Below are 24,699 nucleotides of genomic sequence, written 5' to 3'. Positions count from 1 at the left end.
CACTCTCACACTTACTCACTCTCACACTCACTCTCACACTCACTCTCACACTCACTCTCACACTCACTCTCACTCTCACACTCACTCACTCTCACTCACTCTCACACTCACTCACTCTCACACTCACTCACTCTCACACTCACTCACTCTCACACTCACTCACTCTCACACTCACTCACTCTCACACTCACTCACTCTCACACTCACTCTCACACTCACACTCACTCTCACACTCACTCTCACACTCACTCTCACACTCACTCTCACACTCACTCTCACACTCACTCTCACACTCACTCTCACACTCACACTCACTCTCACACTCACTCTCACACTCACTCTCACACTCACTCTCACACTCACTCTCGCACTCACTCTCGCACTCACTCTCGCACTCACTCTCGCACTCACTCTCGCACTCACTCTCACTCACTCTCTCGCACTCACTCTCACTCATACCCTCTCACACTCACACTCACTCTCTCACACTCACTCTCTCACTCTCACTCAATCACTCACACACTCACTCACTCACTCACTCACTCACTCTCTCTCACTCTCACACTCACTCTCACACTCACTCACTCTCACTCACTCACTCTCACACTCACTCACTCTCACACTCACTCCCTCTCACTCACTCCCTCTCACTCACTCCCTCTCACTCTCACTCACTCCCTCTCACTCTCAGACTCACACTCAGTCACTCTCACACTCACTCTCACACTCACTCCCTCACACTCACTCCCTCACACTCACTCCCTCACACTCACTCCCTCACACTCACTCCCTCCCTCACACTCACTCCCTCACACTCACTCTCACACACACTCTCACACGCACTCACTCTCACAAACTCTCACTCTCACACTCACTCACTCTCACACTCACTCACTCTCACACTCCCTCACACTCACTCCCTCACACTCACTCCCTCACACTCAGTCCCTCACACTCACTCCCACTCCCTCACACTCAGTCCCTCAAACTCACTCCCACTCCCTCACACTCACTCTCACACACTCACTCTCACACACACTCACTCTCACACACACTCTCACACTCACTCTCACACTCACACTCACTCTCACACTCACTCTCTCACTCTCACTCACACACTCTCACTCACACACTCTCACTCACACACTCTCACTCACACACTCTCACTCACACACTCTCACTCACACACTCTCACTCACACTCACACACTCTCACTCACACTCACACACTCTCACTCACACTCACACACTCTCACTCACACTCACACACTCACTCACACTCACTCACACACTCACTCTCGCACTCACACACTCACTCTCGCACTCACACACTCACTCTCGCACTCACTCACTCTCGCACTCACTCACTCACGCACTCTCACTCTCACACTTAATCACTCTCACACTCACACTCACTCACTCTCACACTCTCAAACACTCACTCTCACACTCACACTCTCAAACTCACTCTCACTCATACCCTCTCACACTCACTCTCACACTCACTCTCACACTCACTCTCACACTCACTCTCACACTCACTCTCACACTCACTCTCACACTCACTCATACCCTCTCACACTCACTCTCACTCTCACACTCACTCACTCTCACTCACTCACACTCACTCACACTCACTCACACTCACTCACACTCACTCACTCTCACACTCTCACACTCACTCACTCTCACACTTACTCACTCACTCACTCACACTCACACTCACACTCACTCCCTCTCACTCTCACTCACTCCCTCTCACTCTCACTCACACTTACTCACTCTCACACTCACTCTCACACTCACTCTCACACTCACTCTCACTCTCACTCACACTTACTCACTCTCACACTCACTCCCTCACACTCACTCTCACTCACTCTCACAAACACTCACTCTCACAAACACTCACTCTCACACTCACTCTCACACTCACTCACTCTCACACTCACTCACTCTCACACTCACTCACTCTCACACTCCCTCCCTCACACTCCCTCCCTCACACTCCCTCCCTCACACTCCCTCCCTCACACTCCCTCACACTCCCTCCCTCACACTCAGTCCCTCACACTCAGTCCCTCACACTCACTCCCACTCCCTCACACTCACTCTCACACACTCACTCTCACACACACACACTCTCACACTCACTCTCACACTCTCACTCTCACACTCACTCACTCTCACACTCACTCACTCTCACACTTAATCACTCTCACACTCACACTCACTCACACACTCTCAAACACTCACTCTCACACTCACACTCTCAAACTCACTCTCACTCATACCCTCTCACACTCACACTCACTCTCACACTCACTCTCACACTCACACTCACTCTCACACTCACTCTCACACTCACACTCACACTCACACTCTCAAACTCACTCTCACACTCACTCTCACACTCACTCACTCACACTCACTCACACTCACTCACACTCACTCACACTCACTCACTCTCACTCACTCTCACACTCTCACACTCACTCACTCTCACACTTACACACTCACTCACACTCACTCACACTCTCACTCTCACTCACTCTCTCGCACTCACTCTCTCGCACTCACTCTCTCGCACTCACTCTCACTCATACCCTCTCACACTCACTCTCTCACTCTCACTCAATCACTCACACACTCACTCTCTCTCACTCTCTCTCACTCTCACTCACTCACACTCACACTCTCACTCACTCTCACACTCACTCCCTCTCACTCTCACTCACTCTCACACTTACTCACTCTCACACTCACTCACTCTCACACTCACTCACTCTCACACTCACTCACTCACTCTCACACTCACTCACTCTCACACTCTCACTCAGTCACTCACTCTCGCTCACTCACTCTCCCACACGCTCACACTCTCACTCAGTCACTCACTCTCACACACACTCTCACACACACACTCTCACACACTTTCACTCTCACACACACTCTCACTCTCACACACACTCTCACTCTCACACACTCTCACTCTCCCACACGCTCACTCTCACTCACTCTCACACTCACTCACTCACACTCACTCTCACTCACTCACTCTCACACACTCACTCTCTCACACACTCACTCTCTCACACACTCACTCACTCTCACACTCACTCACTCTCACACTCACTCACTCTCACACTCACTCTCACACACTCACTCTCTCACACAGTCACACACTCACTCTCTCACACAGTCACACACACACTCACTCTCACTCTCACACACACTCACTCTCACACACACTCACTCACACACACACACACACACACACACACACACACACACACACACACACACACACACACACACACACACACACACACACACACACACACACACACACACACACACACACACACACTCTTTCACTCTCACTCTCACACACACACACACACACACACGCTTTGTGGTTTCTGAATAAAAAAACTTACAAATTAACTTTAGATAGGAGCCTTTTGATAAATATATAGATATTTGTTAAATTTTATATTTCTATTATATAAACTGCTACACAAATAGAGGTGACTTGACTTGATTATTAAATAAACATTATTTTCAGTTTTGCTAAATGAATAAAAAAAAATCAGTCCATCACTAAAGCTTGATTCATTCCTCTCCTTGTTCTTTTGTTTGAACTCCTCATGTATGAACGACTGATTGAAAGATCCTGGGGCCTCATGTATCAACACTGCGTACGCACAAAAACACGGCGTACGTCAGCTTTCACGTTCACGGCCAGATGTACTAACAGTGAAATTAACGCGAGAATGTGCGTTCCTCCACGCCGATCTCATGTCTGGCGTACGTACATTTCTCATAGTTTTTGTCCGTTGGCGACTCATAGAGGCAATAAAGTGAAGTGGCAAACATCACACTACGAATTGTTCTATCGCACCACCAGCTGTCAGATATTGCTTATAATTTGTAATTGATCAATTATTTGACATATTATTGTCACACAAGTCTTATTAAAATATTCTATTAATTATGCAATTAAGTAAGAACATATATAAAGCATGTGCAAATTGATACAACCCGTCTAGCAATGGCAGCGTTGGCTTTATTAGAGGACATTGCTATGGCAGAATCCGAAGAGAACGAGTTTTTAGGGACCACAATGATTTTCTGGCCCACGATGATGACTGGCTTATCAGCCGTTTCAGATTTCCACGGCCTATACTCTTGGAACTCTGCGCTGAGTTGGGTCCGAATTTGGAAAGAGAGACAGTGAGGAGCCACGCATTGCCCGTTCCTTTACAGGTGCTTACTACACTTGGTTTCCTGGCAACTGGTTCTTTCCAAAGAGAACTGGCAGACCGCTCAGGAATAAGCCAGTCGTGTTTGAGCCGTGCAATGCCAGCTGTATGGGACGGGATCATCCGCTTGTCTACCAGGTATATAACGTTCCCATACGATGCAGGTGACCAGCCAAACATTAAAGCGCAATTTGCTGCGATAGCCGGTTTTCCTAATGTAATCGGAGCGATCGACTGCACACATATTGCTATAAAGGCGCCATCTGAAGAAGATTTTGTATATGTGAATCGGAAACATTTTCATTCAATAAATGTGCAGATTATATGTGATGCACAAATGCGCCTAACAAATATTGTGGCAAGGTGGCCTGGGGCAACCCATGATTCATATATCCTTACAAATAGCATGGTTGGGATGAGACTCCAAGCTGGCAGGGTGCGCGATGGGTGGCTACTTGGTAAGTTATGCATTTAAATGTATGGTTCTATCTAAAAGTTTAATTTTTGTGTGTTATTATTCAACTGCCCATCAGGAGACAGTGGTTATCCACTAAAGACGTGGCTGTTAACCCCCCTCACCAACCCACAAACTGACCGAGAGCGCAGATACAATGATGCCCATTCTCGCACTCGGTCAGTTGTGGAGCGGGCGATTGGGCAGCTGAAATGTCGGTGGCGTTATACCGCCCTGACAAGGTTTGCCACATCATACTGGCCTGTGGAGTGCTGCACAATGTCGCGCACAGGCATGGCATACCCCTTGGTGAGGTGGCAGCACTGCCACATGACTCTGACCCAGGACCAGTATATGTGCAGCACAATCAACAAGCCATTCAGGCCCGTCAACGTGTAATTGCGACAATATAAATGGTACTCAGACACAAAGTTCATTTTTTTCACCAATTCCTTTAATGAATGCCTTATTTCTGTGAGTGCGTCAGTGACATTTTTCAGGTGACTGTTAATTTCTCCAATGGCCCTAACAATTTGCTGTTGTGACTCCAGAACAGCATGCGTCAAGACGCGGCCAGATGGACGGGCTTCAGCACTGGGGGGAGCATTAGAGACACCGGAGACGCTGGACTGAATGGGCTCTGGCTGCTCGGGTGGTGCAGACTCTGGTGGTGCGGACTCTGAGTGCGTGCCAGTGGACGTTCCTGCTGTTGTTCCTGCGGTTCCTAAGTCCAAATAAACACAGCCACATGTTAACAGTAATTTGAATCGGTTCCTTATTAATGGGTACACGCATTTGCAATAAAAGCAGTGGATACGAAAAATCTCTGGTGTACTTTTTGCTACATTGCATGCATTTTAAAATTAAAATGGTGGCTGGTAGGCTATATGTATCAAAGTTAAGGAAATACATTTCACATTAGTTACCTTGCTGGCAGTCCTGCAGTATAGCCGAGTCTCCCACATCAACGGATACGATTCCAGAGATTAACGTGTCTCCTACAATAGAGGCAACTCTCTGATCAAAGGGTGAAAGTTCATCGGCCCCTGTACCACCGCCTGTTCTGCCCACACTGTGGCGGTGCGCAGCAGTTCTCCGCTTAACTTCCACCTTTATGTCAGACCATTTCTTCTTCAGTTCATTTACAGTGCGACTCTCAGATCCCACCGCGTTGACGGCATCAGACAAACTCTCCCACTCTTTTTTCTTTCTTTTGTTATTCATTCCAGAGGACAAAGTTCCAAATAAAATATTTTTTCTTGTTTCTACCTCTAATAGTAGGACTCTAATTCATTTTCAGTGAAATTTCGTTTCTTGCTTGCTTTAGCCATGTTCTTGCAGGTTTCTTTTTCCAAATTGGACTAATTACCATATTTAAATGATTTAATTGAGGGAGGAGACTGGGTGGGGCGTTGTGCTCGTGCATGTGCGCTCAATTTTACGTTAATTGGGATGTACAAAGAGAATATGCGTGGGAACCTTCGTACGCAGAGATTCATACATCTGTTTTTTTTTGTGCGTACGCACATTTACAGCTTTGTCCGTACGCAATGTTTTAGTATGAATTCAACGCAAGTCTTTGTACATGAGGCCCCTGATCCTCACCTTGTTCTTCTGAATGACATCAGAGGCCTTGAGCAGAGACTGGATACAGGCCGACAGCGCTTCCTGTGACAGACCCTGAAACACTGCCCTCTGCAGGACAAACATGTTATTACTGACCCTGAAACACTGCCCTCTACAGGACAAACATGTTATTACTGACCCTGAAACACTGCCCTCTACAGGACAAACCTGTTATTACTGACCCTGAAACACTGCCCTCTGCAGGACAAACATATTATTACTAACCCCATAAACACTGCCCTCTACAGGACAAACATGTTATTACTGACCCTGAAACACTGCCCTCTACAGGACAAATGTTATTACTGACCCCATAAACACTGCCCTCTGCAGGACAAACATATTATTACTGACCCTGAAACATACTGTATACATATATAAAAACATATATATAAAACAACAGACAGACACATAGATAGAATGAATGTGTAATTATGAGTTGCTCACGTCGATGCAGCGGTAGAGCTTGGACAGGCAGACTAGTGTGCGTCGAACCGTCGGATACCACATGCCATGCAGATCTGCAGGAGACACTGAGCCCTGCACTCGAGCTTCTACAACAGCAGTTTATTCACTAGATTACAATCTGATGATTCCAGAAACAATGTGTCCTGACACACACTCTCTCTCACACACACACACACACACACACCAGAGCCGATGAGCTTCCTGTGCTCCTCCTCCAGCTGGACGTCAGAGAACGAGCTCGAGCTCATCTTCATCTGCTCCTCTTTCAAACTCTGAGCGATTTTCTACAGCAGAAACAGCGGATGAGAACTCACTGATCAAACCTTCTGAACGATAAACACACGGATGCTCAGGTAATCTCGCGGCTCACCTCCATCATCTGCAGTTTGTCGGGATAGGCCAGGTCTCCCGGAGCAGGGTTGTACCCGAGGATGTCGGTCTGGATGTAGATGTGGGTTCTGTAGACCAAGCGCTCCTGCACGTCCTCCAGCATCTGCTTCACGAGCGCATCGAACGCCGACAACTGGACCGCTGACACAAACCACACAATACAGCGCACTTTACAAGCTAAATTATTGTTAATGACTTTGTTTAATATTGTCTGCTTTATTATTTTCATAGTCCTTAAAGGAACATGCCACTGTTTTTTGAAATAGGGGTTATTCACCATCTCCCCAACATTTAGATAGGTGGGCAAACGCATTTTTGTCTCAGGGCATGCATTGTCTTAGTCTGACAGCGCCGCTAGCTTAGCTTAGCATAATGAATGGAATACTTTGTTGCCGGATAGCATGTCGTGAATAAAAGTGATCCAGAAAAAAAACAAAAGAAAAAACCTAATTACTTCTTGTGGCCTGTGTATTCACAACGAGTACAAATAGCAATGCCGATTACGACTAGGTGATTTCCTAGGCAGAGATTGACCTGGGCTACTTGGGCACAGAGACCACGCAACACCTGAAATCCCAACTTCCATCAACATATCGGCGTGAATATTTATAGTTTATTTTTGGATATTTTTGTATGGTTTTCAATTTTCTGATCTTGGGTTTCTCATTTGTGTTATGATAACGGAGGTTTTTTATTCTGACATTCACTCGCATGAGCGGATGTATTGCGCGACCCAGACATACACGGTCCCGGCGTCACAGGTTAACAGTTTACAAGGAGTTTTAAAAGGATTTAGCTCCTGGTTTAAATGGAGAACAAGGTAAAGTTATAGACTTCCTGTTATCTTTATGTTGTTGTTTTGACTTGTTTGTTTTGTATCAAGATTACTTGTTTTGTATGATGTTTAGGTATGTTTTAGTTATTCATTTTACATATTTGGTTTTGATGTATGTTTATTTCAAGGTTTATTCATTTTGGTGTTTTGTTTTCTCTTTTGTACAAGCTCTTATTTTGATTCCTTAACGAGTAACGGTGGTGTACTACTTATAATGGTGTCCAACGGTGATCTTATCTGTGACGACGGACATTCAAATAAAGTGTGGGAACCATCATCAAAGAGTCTATCCTTTCTTAAGCCAATCAGCTACACTATCTCATGTGACATGCTCACTACCATTCAGAAGTTTGGGTCGGTATTTTCCCATGTAAGACCTCTGTAACAGTTAATGTGCCCCCATTATGTGAATTTAAAGGTTCCTAATTTTGTTTTGGTGTTTCCTACAATCGGTTTACATGTCTGAAACGCTTCGATCAAAGATTCAGTCTCTCTAAGCTCCGCCTCTTTGAGAGCTGCTCTGCTGTGATTGGTCAGAAAGCAAACACTCATTATCATATCTGAATCTCAGCTCTTGATCACAGTGATACAAACAGTAACGATGGCGTGTCTTTTACCGTATCAATCTCAGAAAACAGCGTCTTCTCGACACGAACAACACGAACTCTTCCAGTCTCAGATACACTAGTGTTTGAGGGCGGGGCTAAGAGACGCTGTTCAGCCAATCAAGAACAAATCTGGCATTATGCTAATTAGTTACAAACCTATGTAGATTTAGCCGGAAGTGAGTTCAGGATCACTTTTTCCTTTTGGGAGACAAAAATCTTTTATCTGCACATTAATCTTCCAGCACTTTTACATTAGCAAAAAGCTTTATTACACACTCTCTTACACAGTATATGAAGGTCATATCCCAAAAAAGCATAATAGGGGCACTTTAAGAAATTGTCAGGAAAGTAGGCTAAGATAATTTCAGACCCTGGTACTGTGTGTTGAGTATTAGGATCCTTCGTTAAATGGACATGGCGGTAGGAAAAGCTTCTTTACCGTTGTTTTGCACGTGATCCTCCAGCATCTCGTTCTTCAGAATCCCGCAGAGCTCCGCCAGCGTCTCCAGGTGCACCACATGGATGATCAGAGGCCTCAGCACGTCATACAGGGACAGGCACAGTTTCTCCAGGAGCTCACTGAGTGCATTCAAAACAGCAGCATTTATATGAAACGGAATCTCTTTTGTAGGATTATAAACAGGGTTTGAAATTAACACCAGCAAAAAATCAATAGTGGCGGGAAACGCTGTCAAATCACGAGCCAATTTGGCTGGTAACTTATTATATACTCACTTTGCTGGGGAAGTTCGTGTAAGAAAAATCTGTGCAAATACTGAACTCTTGAGTCATCGTGATATATTAAATACAGCATACTGCACAGAATCTGTTCATATCTGGCTTACTTGAACACACACGTCACAACGCAACAGATAACGGCGCGAGTGTTCACTTGCATTGAAGCAATAGCAAAGATTAAAAAGCATTTGGTTAACAGAAAAGAACAACATACTACATTTTTCTGATGTTCTTTGTACTGCATTGATCTGTCCAACTAAACACATTTTTGGTGATGAGGATGAAAGAGGAAGGAGGAGATGCTGGATGACAGGAATTAGATTGAATAAGAAATATATAAACTGTGATGCAGTTAATCTGGCTCATTTATTTATTTATTTGGCTAGAAGAAGTTCTGAATGGCCGGTAACTTAAAAATTTAGTAGCCAAATTGGCCGGTGTGTGAAAAAGTTCATTTCAAACCATGATTATAAATGTCTTTACTTTCACTTTTGATCAATTTAATGCATCCTTGTTTAATAAAAGCGTCAATTTCTTAAAAAAAACACATTTTTGAATAGAGATGTATAACATCTCATGTTGTGTTTCATGCAGTAAAGACAATAATTCCAGGTTAGTAGAATACAACAGTTTTCATGTTTGGATGATTCCTTGAACCTGAAGAGTTTCTGGGACTCACTCCAGTTTGGACGAGGGTTTGGAGAAGAACTCATTGTAAAGCTGGTGTTCATCTTGACAAACGTGGACCATGAACGCACAGCCGCTGCGCACCTGAAACAACAACAACAAAAACTTGTCAAACAAACATTGTCTTTGATATGCTGACACAATGTCACAATGTCCCATGTAACTTTCAGTCAAGAGCAAAAACAAAACTGCAAAAATGGTCATTCTGAACTTCCTGAACAACTTTCTGATTTCAGACAAATGTAAACCTTGGGAAAAACTAAATACAAAATGCAGCAAATGACAGGGCCAAGCACAAAAAAGGCATGATAAGTAATGCAAGCATGACTGGGAGCATTTTTAGATTATTTTAGCCAAAACGTGTGAAAATGATCAAATCAATTGTAATATTATTTAATTGCTTACTACTTTTGACCAATAGGTGGTGCTGAAACCAAATTGATGTCATGTGGTCAGTGTGAAGAAACAATGACACACACAAAGTTTGGTGTTAATATGAGTTTCAGAATCAGTTTTAAATCAGTTTTAAACGATTTGGTCTATCAAAAATCTTTCAATAACTTTTTTGCCAGCATAGTCTACGATCGGAGACGATTTTGTTGAAAATTGGACCAACCTTCATTGGAAGGAGTGACAGCGGACAGCAATTTGTCCAAATATGACCTAATTCGTATGACTGTCCTCGGAATGATTCAAAGACCAGTTTAATTAAAATAAGCGAAATTAATTAAACTATAAGCAAGCTTTTAAATTTCATTATAATTTGATCATAAGGGATCTTGATCTTTAACTTTTTCAGTACCTTCAGGGAATGGTGCCGAAGACACATACGAGTTTTGTAACAATATGCTAATGGGTTCCAAAAATACAGCATTTTACGACAGAATTATAAATGGGCGACGCCTTAAATTGGACGACATGGGAAAATTGGCTATCATTTGACTCTGTATGCTGCACTGTAATATTACCAATTTTTTTATATCTCCTGACCAGTAGGTGGCGCTGTGCCGAAACTCTGCAAGTTGCCTCAGGTCATGCTTGTGACGAATATTTGCTATGCTATGTTCCAATATTTGTCTCAATACACTAGAGCGTTGCGAAGATTTGACCTTGCATCCATTTCAAGGCTCAAAGTTCAACAGTCTTTTATTGTCATTCCATACAAATTTTTACATGAAGGAACGAAACTAAGTACAAAGATCCCAATCTAAAAACAAGATAAAAAAATTAACCGATAAAAAATTTGAAACTAGAGTGTATGATTAAGCAGCTTCGTCAATAAATAGCAAATTTTGACGTGCTCTTTGTCTTCAAGATATAGATTTGCATCCTCAAATCCGCTCGCATGTTATTCAAAAAAGTTTGGGTCTATCAAAAAGCTTTATCCTAACTTTTTGTAAACACGATCTGAAGATGATCTGGACCAATTTTTGTCCAAATCAGACTAACCGTCTAGAACAAGTTAAAAAAAGTATGTTTACGGCGTAAAATGACGTCATAGGGTGCAATCGAATCATCCTGATTATTAGCATTAATGTAAGTGCAACTTCGGACACTTGGTGGCGCTAGAGGGAATGAGTTAGAGACTCCAAATTTGCTGTGGTTAATATTCAGACTGTCCTCTATCTGTGTGCCAAATTTCATCATTCTCCTGCAAGCGGTTCTCATAAACTCAAGCGGAAGAAGAAAGAGGAGGAGGAAGAACAAGTCGAGTCTTCATTTATACAGCGCTTTAACAATATAGAGTTTCACAGCAGCTTTACAGTGATAATAGGAGATTACAGTAACAGAGATTGTTTAGGCTTTACAGCAGATCTAGAATAAAGTTATTGTCCAGATAAAGTTAGTTTTGATTGATTCACTTCCGTTGTAAAGATCATTAGTTATTAACATAGTGGCCGCTAACACACACCGTTTAACAGAAAACCCTTAATTCCCTTAACCCTTAATTAGAAGAACACTAATAGATACAATAACTAATGATGACTTTATTTCGGCTAGTAGAATTTCTGAATGGCCGGTAACTTAAGAATGTATTAGCCAAATTGGCCGGTGAGTGAAAAAGTTAATTTCGAACCCTAGCTGTAATATCTGTAAAGCCTTGGATCCTGTTTCAAAGTTTGTGTTCTCGACCAAACACTGTTGTTGTGCAAAAGAACGTCCAGAACACTTTAAAACTTTCTAAAACTTTTCAGGTAAACGGTGTCGTGTTAGCGGCCGCTAAGTTAATAACTAGTGATTCTTCGCAACGGAACTGAATCAATCAAAACTAACTTTATCTGGACAATAACTTTATTCTAGATCTGCTGTAAAGCCTAAACAATCTCTGTTACTGTAATCTCCTATTATCACTGTAAAGATGCTGTGAAACTCTATATCGTTAAAGCGCTGTATAAATGAAGGAGACTGGACTGAAGAGAGGCAGAAGTTGATCGGCTCACCAGAGCACAGTGATCCTTGTTGTTCTGGCCGGTGAGGTCCGTGATGGTGGAGTTTATACTGGGACTGAGCAGAAGTTCTCTCTGGTCCAAATAACACTGGTGAATCTCATCCAAGAGCTGCTGATACCTGAAACAGAAGAGATGTTTCTCATCACATGGCATTAGTGGAAGAAAGATGATCCAAACTTTCCTCCATTACTCAATGCTTCAGGTTTAGTGAACCAAAACATTCTCCATCACTTACTCTGGGATTATTTCAGACCGCTGTTCCACTTGCTCAATGAGCCTCTGAAACAAACAAACAAAAAATTATACATGTATGAAGAACTATTTTATTCAGGGTGAGGAACAACAAGGGTGTGAATAAATTACAGAATTGAGAGATTTTTTAGTGAATTACTGCTTTCAACCCCTATAAATCCAATTGAATCAAATTTAATGCGCAGATTTCTCTAAATGATCAAACGTTTTTTTTGCCCGTGAAAGTCCTTCTGTGTCTGATTGATAGTTTACACTGTTTTATCAGGTAAAAGTCTTAATTGTACAAACGTCTTCCTTCAGCTCGAGCTTCACGTGTCTTTAAAGTAAACGTAATAACTTTGATTTTGTTAGTAATATTTCAACTAAACTGAGATTTACTTGATCATCTAGACATGAAATATGATCATCAGGCTTTTGAGGAAGGTTTATTTGTTAATCTCTCAATCATCATTGTATTGCATTGCATTATATGTTTTACAACTACAGAGATTTGCTAATAATTAAATATAATCTGACTATGACATATTATTGTGTCAGACAGATTTTGATATTTATATGCATTTTATGTAAGTATTAGCTAAACTGTTATAAAAATCTCACTGATTTACATTACAAGCGTCAGAATTACATATAAATATCAGCATCTGCAACAAATTTCATATTTTTCACAGTTTGGGCCTCCGAATAAAATTGAGCTGTTTTTTTCCCCTCCATTCACTCACTACATGAGAAATAAAAACCTGATAAATCAAATATGATACTCCCCCCCCCCCCCAAAAAAAAACTTTCATTAAACAAACTGTTCCTTTTCCAAAAAAAGTTGTTTTGGACTATTATTGAGATCCCATGATATGATAGTAAAACACTTTGGGTGTCCAGCAGCCATACTGTATGAAATCTCTCCATAAATGCCTCATTTAATCATTCATTCATGCATACGCAGGGTTAAATCTGACCTCTGACCTGTAATGCCTGAATCATAATCACACACTGTTGGGTCGTTGGCCAGAATTGAGTCTAAGTCTGGGTTTCTCACGAGGGTTTTCCTCCATTCTGTCACTCATGGGGTTTTGCTTCCACTGTCGCCTTTGGCTGTTGTCTTGCTTAGTTCAGGATATTTAATATCCAACAATATTATTGATCTCCTGCATTAACACTATTATATGAGAACTGAACTGAGCTGGACGATGACATCACACTTTTCTCCAGAGAGAGATGAATGAACTAAATTAATAACTATATTACAACAGAAATGAAACATCACTGAACTTGCTTAAGCTGGACTGTGACGCTATTTAGTTGCATTGTTTTCCTGTTCTCTCTGTACAGATGCTTTGAAACACTGTGTTATAAATAAAGGTGTGTAATTAAACAGGAGAGATCTGGAGTCCAGCGAACGCTTACACTCAACACTTACTCGAACTTTCGGAGCCGCTGCTCTGAACTTCACATAGTAGAGCGTGAAGGCGTTGTCTGCGTTCGGAGCGCCCAGAGGATCCTGCCAATCAACACACACAGATCATTACACAGATAACCAGTGGGCTTCACTTTATAGTGTAGAAGATTTTAATATTTAGAAAATAAGTAATTTAGCTATATATTTGTACACTATTATTTCCTCTGTGTGTGACTTTGGTTTGACTTTTGGAAGCCTGAGGAAAGGCCTGGACTGTTGCTTGCATCAGAAAAGTCGTCACATGGTACAAGAAGTCACATAGTATAAGACCTTTACCCAAAAATAATCTATCGGGTGTGTTACCATCTTTGGAAAAGCATGCATGTATATATGTGTGAAGCTGGACAAAATCAGGAGTGATTTTCTGCAGGAGACGCTCGGCTTTGTTGTACAATAAAGTCTAAAGATCTCGGAGAAGTGATTCCCAAAAAGACTGAAACCACAACAAAAGTGAACGCACTCTTTTGGTCAGCTGACTGGTGAGGTTCTGCATGGTGTTCACAGTGTGGCTCTTGATGAGATGCATGGCTTTGGACAGGCACTGCTTGAATTTGCTGAGATACACTGGGTAATCTTTGAAATTTGGCTGAAAGAAAACATGAGGAATAGATTATACACATGTTTGAAAGATTCTATTGGAACTGGAGGATATTGCCCAGAATGCTTTGCTTACATGTGATGAAACATATTCAATGCATTCATCTAATTTGGAAAGCATCGGAATGAATCCCTCGCTGTTCACAGATAACGTTGTGGAGTTGAGTTTCTGCAGGAGGAGAGTCGATTAACGGAGGATAAATGCATGACGAACACGTGACGAACACACATGATGAACACTTGAAGAAACACTTGACGAACGCATTACGAACACACATGACGAACACACATGACGAACACACATGACGAACACACATGACGAACACTTGAAGAAACAATTGACGAACGCATTACGAACAAACATGACGAACACACATGAAGAACACACATGACGAACACACATGACGAACACACATGACGAACACATGACGAACACATGACGAACACACATGACGAACACACATGACGAACACATGACGAACACATGACGAACACACATGACGAACACACATGACGAACATACATGACGAACACACATGACGAACACACATGACGAACACATGACGAACACACATGACGAACACACATGACGAACACACATGACGAACACATGACGAACATGACGAACACATGGCGGACACATGACGGACACAGGACGAACACATGACGGACACATGACGGACACACGACGAACACATGACGAACATGACGAACACATGACGAACATGATGAACATGATGAACACATGACGAACACATGACGAACATGATGAACATGATGAACACATGATGAACACATGACGAACATGATGAACATGATGAACACATGACGAACACATGACGAACACACATGACGAACATACATGACGAACACACATGACGAACACACATGACGAACACATGACGAACACACATGACGAACACATGACGAACACATGACGAACACATGATGAACACATGACGAACACATGACGAACATGATGAACATGATGAACACATGATGAACACATGGCGGACACATGACGAACATGATGAACATGATGAACACATGACGAACACATGACGAACATGATACACATGACGAACACATGACGAACACACATGACGAACACACATGACGAACACACATGACGAACACACATGACGAACACAGGACGGACACAGGACGGACACATGACGGACACATGACGAACACATGACGAACATGATGAACATGATGAACACATGACGAACACATGACGAACATGATGAACATGATGAACACATGATGAACACATGGCGGACACATGACGAACATGATGAACATGATGAACACATGACGAACACATGACGAACATGATACACATGACGAACACACATGACGAACACACATGACGAACACACATGACGAACACACATGACGGACACAGGACGGACACATGACGGACACATGACGGACACAGGACGGACACAGGACGGACACAGGACGGACACATGACGGACACATGACGAACCCACATGACGAACACACATGACGAACACACATGACGAACACACATGACGAACACACTTGACGAACACACATGACGAACACACATGACGAACACACATGACGAACACACATGACGAACACACATGACGAACACACATGACGAACACACATGACGAACACACATGACGAACACACATGACGGACACAGGACGGACACATGACGGACACATGACGGACACAGGACGGACACAGGACGGACACAGGACGGACACAGGACGGACACATGACGGACACATGACGAACCCACATGACGAACACACATGACGAACACACATGACGAACACACATGACGAACACACATGACGAACACACATGACGAACACACATGACGAACACACATGACGGACACAGGACGGACACAGGACGGACACAGGACGGACACATGACGGACACAGGACGGACACAGGACGGACACAGGACGGACACAGGACGGACACAGGACGGACACAGGACGGACACAGGACGGACACAGGACGGACACATGACGAACACACGACGAACACACGACGAACACACGACGAACACACGACGAACACATGACGAACACATGATGAACACACGACGAACACACGACGAACACACGACGAACACATGATGAACACATGACGAACACATGACGAACACATGACGAACACATGACGAACACATGATGAACACATGATGAACACATGATGAACACATGTAGGAAACAGCAGCGACGCATTACCGTGTTTATGTTTTCCAGCTCATTAAAATAAGAGAGTTTCTCCTGGATGCTTTCGGCCAGATCCACCAGCTCTGACTGTAGATGACGACAGAGAGAAGATTAATAACCTTGTTTATCAAACCAGTGTGTGTGTGTGTGTGTGTGTGTGTGTGTGTGTGAGCCTGATCTCCTCACACCTGCTCCTTCAGGAGTTGTTCACAGGCCTCGTGAAGCGTTCCAGTTTTGGTGGACAAGAAGAGATACTGCTTCTGTAGCGAGTCCAGACGCTCCAGCGCCGCGTTCACGTCGCTCAGAATCGCATCGCACTGCTCCTGATACCCGTTCAGAACATCTCGGGTCCTCCTGCGGAGTCAAGTCCGTTAGTCAAGACACCTGTGTTTATATAGCGCTTTTTACAATCAGGGTTCCCACACCAGGGCAACTTCAAATTCAATGACCTTTCAAGGACTTTCCAGGTCCAATACCCTCAAATGCGTGTAACTAACGTAAATCAAGCAAGCTAGAGTGTATAGGCCACGAAGTCTTGGCGGAATAACACATAAGCGGAGCGCAGGGAATAATGTGGAATTTTTTCTAGAAAACTTCTTAATATAAAATTGAAGCACTTTTAAGGACCTGTATCTATGCGTGTTTATTTTCAAAAACTTTTTTGTATTTCACAAACTTTCAAGGATTTCAAGAACCCGTGGGAACCCTGTACATTACAGCTTTACAGAGATAACAGGAAAATAATGCAACAACGTGTGTTTCTAGAAGAAAATAGCGTCACAGTCCAGCTTAAGGAAGTTCAGGGATGGTTCATTTTTGTTGTAAATTTTTTTTTCAGTTAATTTATATATATATAGCCGCTCTGGAGAAAACCGTGATGCCATCGTCCAACTCAGTACAGTTCTTGTATAATAGTGCCAATAATATTGTTGAATATTAAATGTCCACAACTAACTTATTGATCCAACATCAGCTTTTAGTGTAACTGCTCATATATGCTCACAGTCATTTAAGAACAGTTAAAAGAAGAAGTAAAGTCAGGGCTAACTGTGAACTATAACAGTTTTAATGTTACCCTTTCCTTCCTCCTTTAACTCCTAATAATGTAAAACTGACGTGTGCGATCAGTGAGAACGGTGAGAACTTGCAGGACACAAACACACACCTGTACTTCGTGGCTTCATCTTGATCCATCTGAACCTGCAGCTTCGAGAACCAGGAGAAAAACTGACAGACAGATGATGTCATTAGTCATGTGATCATGATGATGTCATTCAGCATTTGTGCAATGAAACAACAGACACAAAAACACAAACTACAGAGAGTTTTTCATTCACTGAAAGTGAAGTGTGTAATATTTTATTATTATTAATTTTATTATATTATTTATGTAACTTAATTTAATTAATTATAATTATTTTTAACATTACTTTAATCGTATTTATTTATTTTTTTCAATTTATTTATTTAATTTGATGTATTTACTGTATAAAAACTAAGAGATTAACATCCTCCTACCATTTCTGCTGTTTATAATATGTATATTATTCACATTACGTGAGTTTTATGTACAGCAGTGTCCAAAAGTGATGTCCAGAGGGGATATTTGTTTTTAATGAGCCTGCAAGTTTGATTAACCAATCAAAATATGAGGAAAATATTACATTTTTAAGCAGGCCTATGTTAAATATGAGGGAAGAACAAACACTAAACTTGGTGAAGGTATTAATCAGACACAATTATTAATCAAACTCCAGCACTGGATGTACAGCAATCTAGTGCAGTTGTAAAGTGCTTTATAAATAAAATAAAATAAAAGTATGTACGTACAGCTACAGGTTTTATTTTACTATGCAAAAAAAATAAAAATAGCAAACATTGACAACAACATAATCAGTTATTAATATTTGGTTGTTCTCTCTTGTTTTTGCATGTGTTCATAATTTCTTTGCCTGGACAAAAATGATGCTGCACAATTTTTCATGTTTCATAGCATTATTATCACTAATAAAACAATCGACTCCAATCACAACTACACAATATGACTACAAAATCTATAATAATATTTGAATGAAGGGTGAAGATGTCAACTTTACTAGACTGGATATAACTTTTGGACACTACTGTATGTTGCCTTTGCAGAATGTCTAATAATTTAACTGGAACTGGACTTTATATGTGACTCTAGATCACAAACCCAGTCACATGTCACTTGGGTATAACCCTAACCCTTGTGGCAACAGCCAACAATACATTGTATGGGTCAAAATGATCGATTTTTCTTTTATGCCAAAAATCATTAGGATATTAAGTAAATATCGTGAAGATATTTTGTAAATTTCCTACCATAAATATATACAAACTTTTATTTTTGTGAGTGGATGCAGCAAAATCACCAACATAAATGCACAACTTTAAAGGCGATTTTCTCAATGTTTACATTTTTTTGCACCCTCAGATTCCAGATTTAGAAATAGTTGCATCTCGCCTCAATATCGCCCTATCATAACACACTATACATCAACGAAACGCTTATATATTCAGCTTTTAGGTGATGTATACATCTAAATTTCAAACAAATTGTGCCTTGTGAGTGTCAGAACCTGTTGTGCCGTCTGGATGGTGTGGTTCTCCAGCTCCAGCATCTGGAAGCCCTGCAGAAGAGCTTCTTCGGTGGACTCGGGGAGAGTGGCTGAGAAACACGAGCGCAGGGAGCGAGACGTCAGGCCGCAGATGTCCTCGATGGGCAGCTGAGGAAACATGCGTTCAAACATTCATAACAGAATCCGCTTTATTCGCCAAGTGTGCGCAAACACACGAGCAATTTGTTGTGGTTTATACAGGAGCTCTTGGTACATGCATATATGACATGAGAACAGACATTTAAATTTTCAACAACAGCCTGGCAAGAGTTCAAATCTCCTGAAAGACATACTAACATAATACAATACACGCACACAAAAACATTCATTTAAAATATTTACAAGTTGTGATATAAAAACTGCCTAATAGTGTTTTAGAAATGCGGAGACTGAAATAAATGGCTCCAATTTCAAATTACTTTTGTAGCACAATCCAATTATTTAAAGCAGATCAACACAATTCAATCAGTAAAGTTTTATTTTGATTAGTTCTACTAACTACAACTATATGTCAACGTATCCTACTAACCCGAACCTAACAGTCTACTAATACTCTAATGAAAGTTAGTTGACAATTGAGTGTCTAAAGTGGACTAGAAATAAAGTATAACCATTTATTAAGACGAAGGAACGTCTGTTGCAATAGATTAAAAAAAAAAAGATGCACAAGAACAAATAGTTTATGAAGTAAACATTTGACAAAAAAAAGTTTCATTCAAAGGTTCATTAAAATAGCATATTTCAAAAAAGAAAACATTGTAAAAATCATATTTCTAAAGGTTAAAACGACTTAATATTATATAATTATATATTTATAAATATAATTGTACTTGTGAAACCCTAAAAGATAAAAAGGAAGCTATTATAATATGTACAACGAGTGGAAAATGTATATTATAAATATGTGTAAAATATTATTTGGGAAATATTTAGTCCTTTACATTACTTTTTCCCCCTGCACAATCTAGTACTGTATTAGTAGATGCATTTGTTTAATTAGCCATTTATTATTTAAATCTAATTTTTTTGTTTATTTAACGTTAGTTCAATCTTATATCTTTACTTATTTATTTTTCACAGTTTTCCCCCGTTGTTCACTAAACCTTCCCCCAGTTTTAAACCCTCTTATTTAGGTCATATGGGTTCTGCTGGTTTGTGAACCCGTGCTTAAACTAAACTTAAACAATTTCAATAGTTATCAGAGTTAAATGCAAGTCTTGTTTAGGTAAACACTCATTTGCATAACGTTACTGAATGGATGTTATACGTGGCATGCGTACACACACTTACAGATAGTAACACACTAACCCTATCTAACCAGGGCTTGAGCTGATCGTAGTGCACTACAGAGCAGAAGTGTGTGTGTGTATGTGTATAAATGAGAAGAATGTTGTGTGTGTTTGCGTGTGTGTGATGTTAGCAGACTCGCCTCAGCGGGAAGCAGCGTCTCTTCTGCGGCTGCGCGGATCTCCAGAACCGAGTCGGTCTGTTTGTCCGTTAACGGCGCCATTGGATCCGCGCGACGGTCCCAGTGTGAGAGTTTCTCTCGGGTTTCTTTCTCAGTGAATTCTAGGAGACTCTGTTCTGTGGAAGACGCCATCACGGACAACAACACTCGACAGTCACGTCACCTACGGACGCTACTTCCGTGTTGGGCGGAGTCAATACCCCGGCGACTAATCAGTGAACGGCGTTCGCTTCCTCGTCACCATCAGATAATAAATTCATTTAAACAACGTCATAAACTAAACAAACAGATTAGATTTTTAAAGAAACGCGTGTATTATTGTTGTAAAAAAAATACTCTACTAAATATATATTACTTTTTAAATGTTTTTGAAAGTCTCTTCTGCTCTTCAAAGCTGCATTTATTTGATTAAAAAATACAGCAAAAATTTCGAAATATTATTATAATGTAAATCAGCTGTTTTCTATGGGAATATATAGTAAAGTGTAATTTATTCCTGTGATCAAAGCTGAATTTTCAGCATCATTACTCCAGTCTTCAGTGTCACATGATCCTTCAGAAATCACTATAATATGATGATTTGATGCTCAAGAAACATTTATGATTATTATCAGTGTTGAAAACAGTTGCGCTGCTTCAGATTTATGACGAAACTGCGACAAGCTATTTTTTCAGGATTCATTGATGAATAAAAAACAAAAAAGAACATTTATTTAAAAATAAATCTTTTGTAACAATCTTATATGTATATACTGTATATACACACACACACATACAATATATTAATGATTGGAGACAATAAAGCTTAACTTTAAAAGCTTTAAACTGTAAAATGTTTCATTTTAATCTTCGTATATTATTTTGGAAAGTCATCATATTTAATATAGAGGCATTCACACTGATAATGGGACAAACTATTTTATTATTCCAGGACATTTTTCATCTGAACAAGATTTAAGAAGTATTTCCAGAAAAGGGCAAATAAAAAAGGACAAGTAAATGAAATCATGCATTAGAGTCTAACAAAACATTGATTTATTGTTCAATTGATTATTAACGAGCATCTCTTTATCAACACAAACCTCAGTTCAATAATTACTCGACTATAAAGGATATATATCCATACTTTCATGTTGCACATGATAAGCAAAGCGGGACCAACAAAAGTTAATGAATCAAATGAAAGGTCACAGTTTTGTTGCAGAGTAAAGTCAGATGCACAGAGAAGTGCAGGAGTAATATATGACAGTAAAAGTGTCCGGAAACTGCACACATGTAAATGACTCATTATTTAATAAGAATGGTGAACGTTAAAGGGCTGTATGTAAGAACTGTTCATGTATTAATCACTTTTTTTCTTCTCAGAATTGCATGTTTTTATCGCACAATTATGACTTTTTCTCTCAGAATTGCATGTTTTTATCGCGCAATTATGACTTTTTCTCTCAGAATTGCATGTTTTTATCGCGCAATTATGACTTTTTCTCAGAATTGCATGTTTTTATCGCGCAATTATGACTTTTTCTCTCAGAATTGCATGTTTTTATCGTGCAATTATGACTTTTTCTCTCAGAATTGCATGTTTTTATCGCGCAATTATGACTTTTTCTCAGAATTGCATGTATTTATCGCGCAATTATGACTTTTTCTCAGAATTGCATGTTTTTATCGTGCAATTATGACTTTCTCAGAATTGCATGTTTTTATCGTGCAATTATGACTTTTTTTCTCAGAATTGCATGTTTTTATCGTGCAATTATGACTTTTTTTCTCAGAATTGCATGTTTTTATCGCGCAATTCTGACTTTTTTATCAGAATTGCATGTTTTTATCGCGCAATTCTGACTTTTTTTCTCAGAATTGCATGTTTTTATCGCGCAATTATGACTTTTTCTCTCAGAATTGCATGTTTTTATCGCGCAATTATGACTTTTTTTTATCAGAATTGCATGTTTTTATCGCGCAATTATGACTTTTTTCTCAGAATTGCATGTTTTTATCGCGCAATTATGACTTTTTTTCTCAGAATTGCATGTTTTTATCGCGCAATTATGACTTTTTTTCTCAGAATTGCATGTTTTTATCGCGCAATTATGACTTTTTCTCTCAGAATTGCATGTTTTTATCGCGCAATTATGACTTTTTTTTATCAGAATTGCATGTTTTTATCGCGCAATTATGACTTTTTTTATCAGAATTGCATGTTTTTATCGCGCAATTATGACTTTTTTTATCAGAATTGCATGTTTTTATCGCGCAATTATGACTTTTTTTCTCAGAATTGCATGTTTTTATTGCGCAATTATGACTTTTTTTCTCAGAATTGCATGTTTTTATCGCGCAATTATGACTTTTTCTCTCAGAATTGCATGTTTTTACCGCGCAATTATGACTTTTTTTTATCAGAATTGCATGTTTTTATCGCGCAATTATGACTTTTTTCTCTCAGAATTGCATCTTTTTATCGCACAATTATGACTTTTTTTATCAGAATTGCATATTTTTATCGCACAATTATGACTTTTTCTCTCAGAATTGCATGTTTTTATCGCACAATTATGACTTTTTCTCTCAGAATTGCATGTTTTTATCGCGCAATTATGACTTTTTTTCTCAGAATTGCATGTTTTATCTCACAATTCTGAATGTATAACACAATTCGGAGAAATAAAGTCAGAATTGCGAGATAAAAACATGCAATTCTGATAAAGAACTGCGAGATGTAAACCAAAAAAAGTCGCAATTATCTTTTAAAATGTTTTATTCTGTGTCAGAAAAAGCTTCCATAGAGAACAGCTCGTACGGAAACCAAGAACGAGCTGAGGTTTAAGTTTATAACAAGAGTTTCTCAGTCCTACATACAGACCCTTTAAGACAAGTTTGTACAAAATAACCTTATTTCCCAGATAAAAGAGTTGTATGTAAAGTGTGTGTGTGTGTGTGTGTGTAGTTGAGGAGGTTTAAGCACTGAAAATGGAACCAAACATTGTGCACAGTCACTGTTGTTTGTGTACTTCTATATCTTCATTTAAATCATTGTTGTTTGTAATATTGCGGATCAGAGAGTAAGTCATGAGTGTAAGCACTGATTCCAGTTCAGGAATAATGTCTTATAGAGACCATAAAACTAAAACCCTATAGAAGGAGTAAATAAAGTGACTCGAGGTGCAGGAGACAGAAGTCATAAATAATTCTGCTCGGATGTCGACGATTATCATTCAAGGTGCTTAATTATGGGATGCAGGGAAGCCAATATTATGAGGGAAACCGGTAATAGTATAGTGAAGTGTGTGTTTAGTTTGAAGAGCCTGATTTACACCTGTGTTAACATCCGTCTCATCTGAACATAACTCATATATATCATCATACTCGCTCAGATCATTGATTATAGTAAGAATTGCAAACATTTTTTGTATGGCAAAGTTTTCTGAAATGTTTAAATATGCAAATGAGGCATTATCTGATTAAAAATGCACTCATTTGCATAATTTCCAGAGCAGAAATCACTGGATCAATAAAAAAGTTTTATGGATTATAATG

At 40.3% G+C, this 24,699-nt stretch overlaps 1 protein-coding gene across 1 annotated transcript in view; it reads right to left on the bottom strand.

The window, feature by feature from the left end:
• Nucleotides 1-21,380, bottom strand: part of cog3 (component of oligomeric golgi complex 3) — a 38,704-nt gene extending 17,324 nt beyond the window's left edge. The window contains exons 1-16 of the mRNA XM_077216983.1: nucleotides 21,121-21,380; nucleotides 19,653-19,799; nucleotides 18,215-18,276; nucleotides 17,238-17,403; nucleotides 17,062-17,136; nucleotides 14,902-14,994; nucleotides 14,689-14,814; nucleotides 14,190-14,270; nucleotides 12,756-12,799; nucleotides 12,512-12,638; nucleotides 10,063-10,154; nucleotides 9,085-9,224; nucleotides 7,183-7,343; nucleotides 6,997-7,096; nucleotides 6,792-6,898; nucleotides 6,324-6,413 (exon numbers count right to left, since the gene is read on the bottom strand). Coding sequence (XP_077073098.1) covers nucleotides 6,324-6,413; nucleotides 6,792-6,898; nucleotides 6,997-7,096; nucleotides 7,183-7,343; nucleotides 9,085-9,224; nucleotides 10,063-10,154; nucleotides 12,512-12,638; nucleotides 12,756-12,799; nucleotides 14,190-14,270; nucleotides 14,689-14,814; nucleotides 14,902-14,994; nucleotides 17,062-17,136; nucleotides 17,238-17,403; nucleotides 18,215-18,276; nucleotides 19,653-19,799; nucleotides 21,121-21,291 — 1,782 coding nt within the window. The 5' untranslated portion in view covers nucleotides 21,292-21,380. The remainder of the gene's footprint in view (nucleotides 1-6,323; nucleotides 6,414-6,791; nucleotides 6,899-6,996; nucleotides 7,097-7,182; nucleotides 7,344-9,084; nucleotides 9,225-10,062; nucleotides 10,155-12,511; nucleotides 12,639-12,755; nucleotides 12,800-14,189; nucleotides 14,271-14,688; nucleotides 14,815-14,901; nucleotides 14,995-17,061; nucleotides 17,137-17,237; nucleotides 17,404-18,214; nucleotides 18,277-19,652; nucleotides 19,800-21,120) is intronic.
• Nucleotides 21,381-24,699: the final 3,319 nt, after the last annotated feature.

Source organism: Siphateles boraxobius, unplaced genomic scaffold (assembly GCF_051911475.1).
Source record: "Siphateles boraxobius isolate OS27281-9 unplaced genomic scaffold, OSU_SipBor_1 7, whole genome shotgun sequence".
Lineage (NCBI taxonomy): Eukaryota > Metazoa > Chordata > Actinopteri > Cypriniformes > Leuciscidae > Siphateles > Siphateles boraxobius.
The sequence above is the reverse complement of the archived record's forward strand: the minus strand, read 5'-3'. Positions and strand labels throughout refer to the sequence as shown.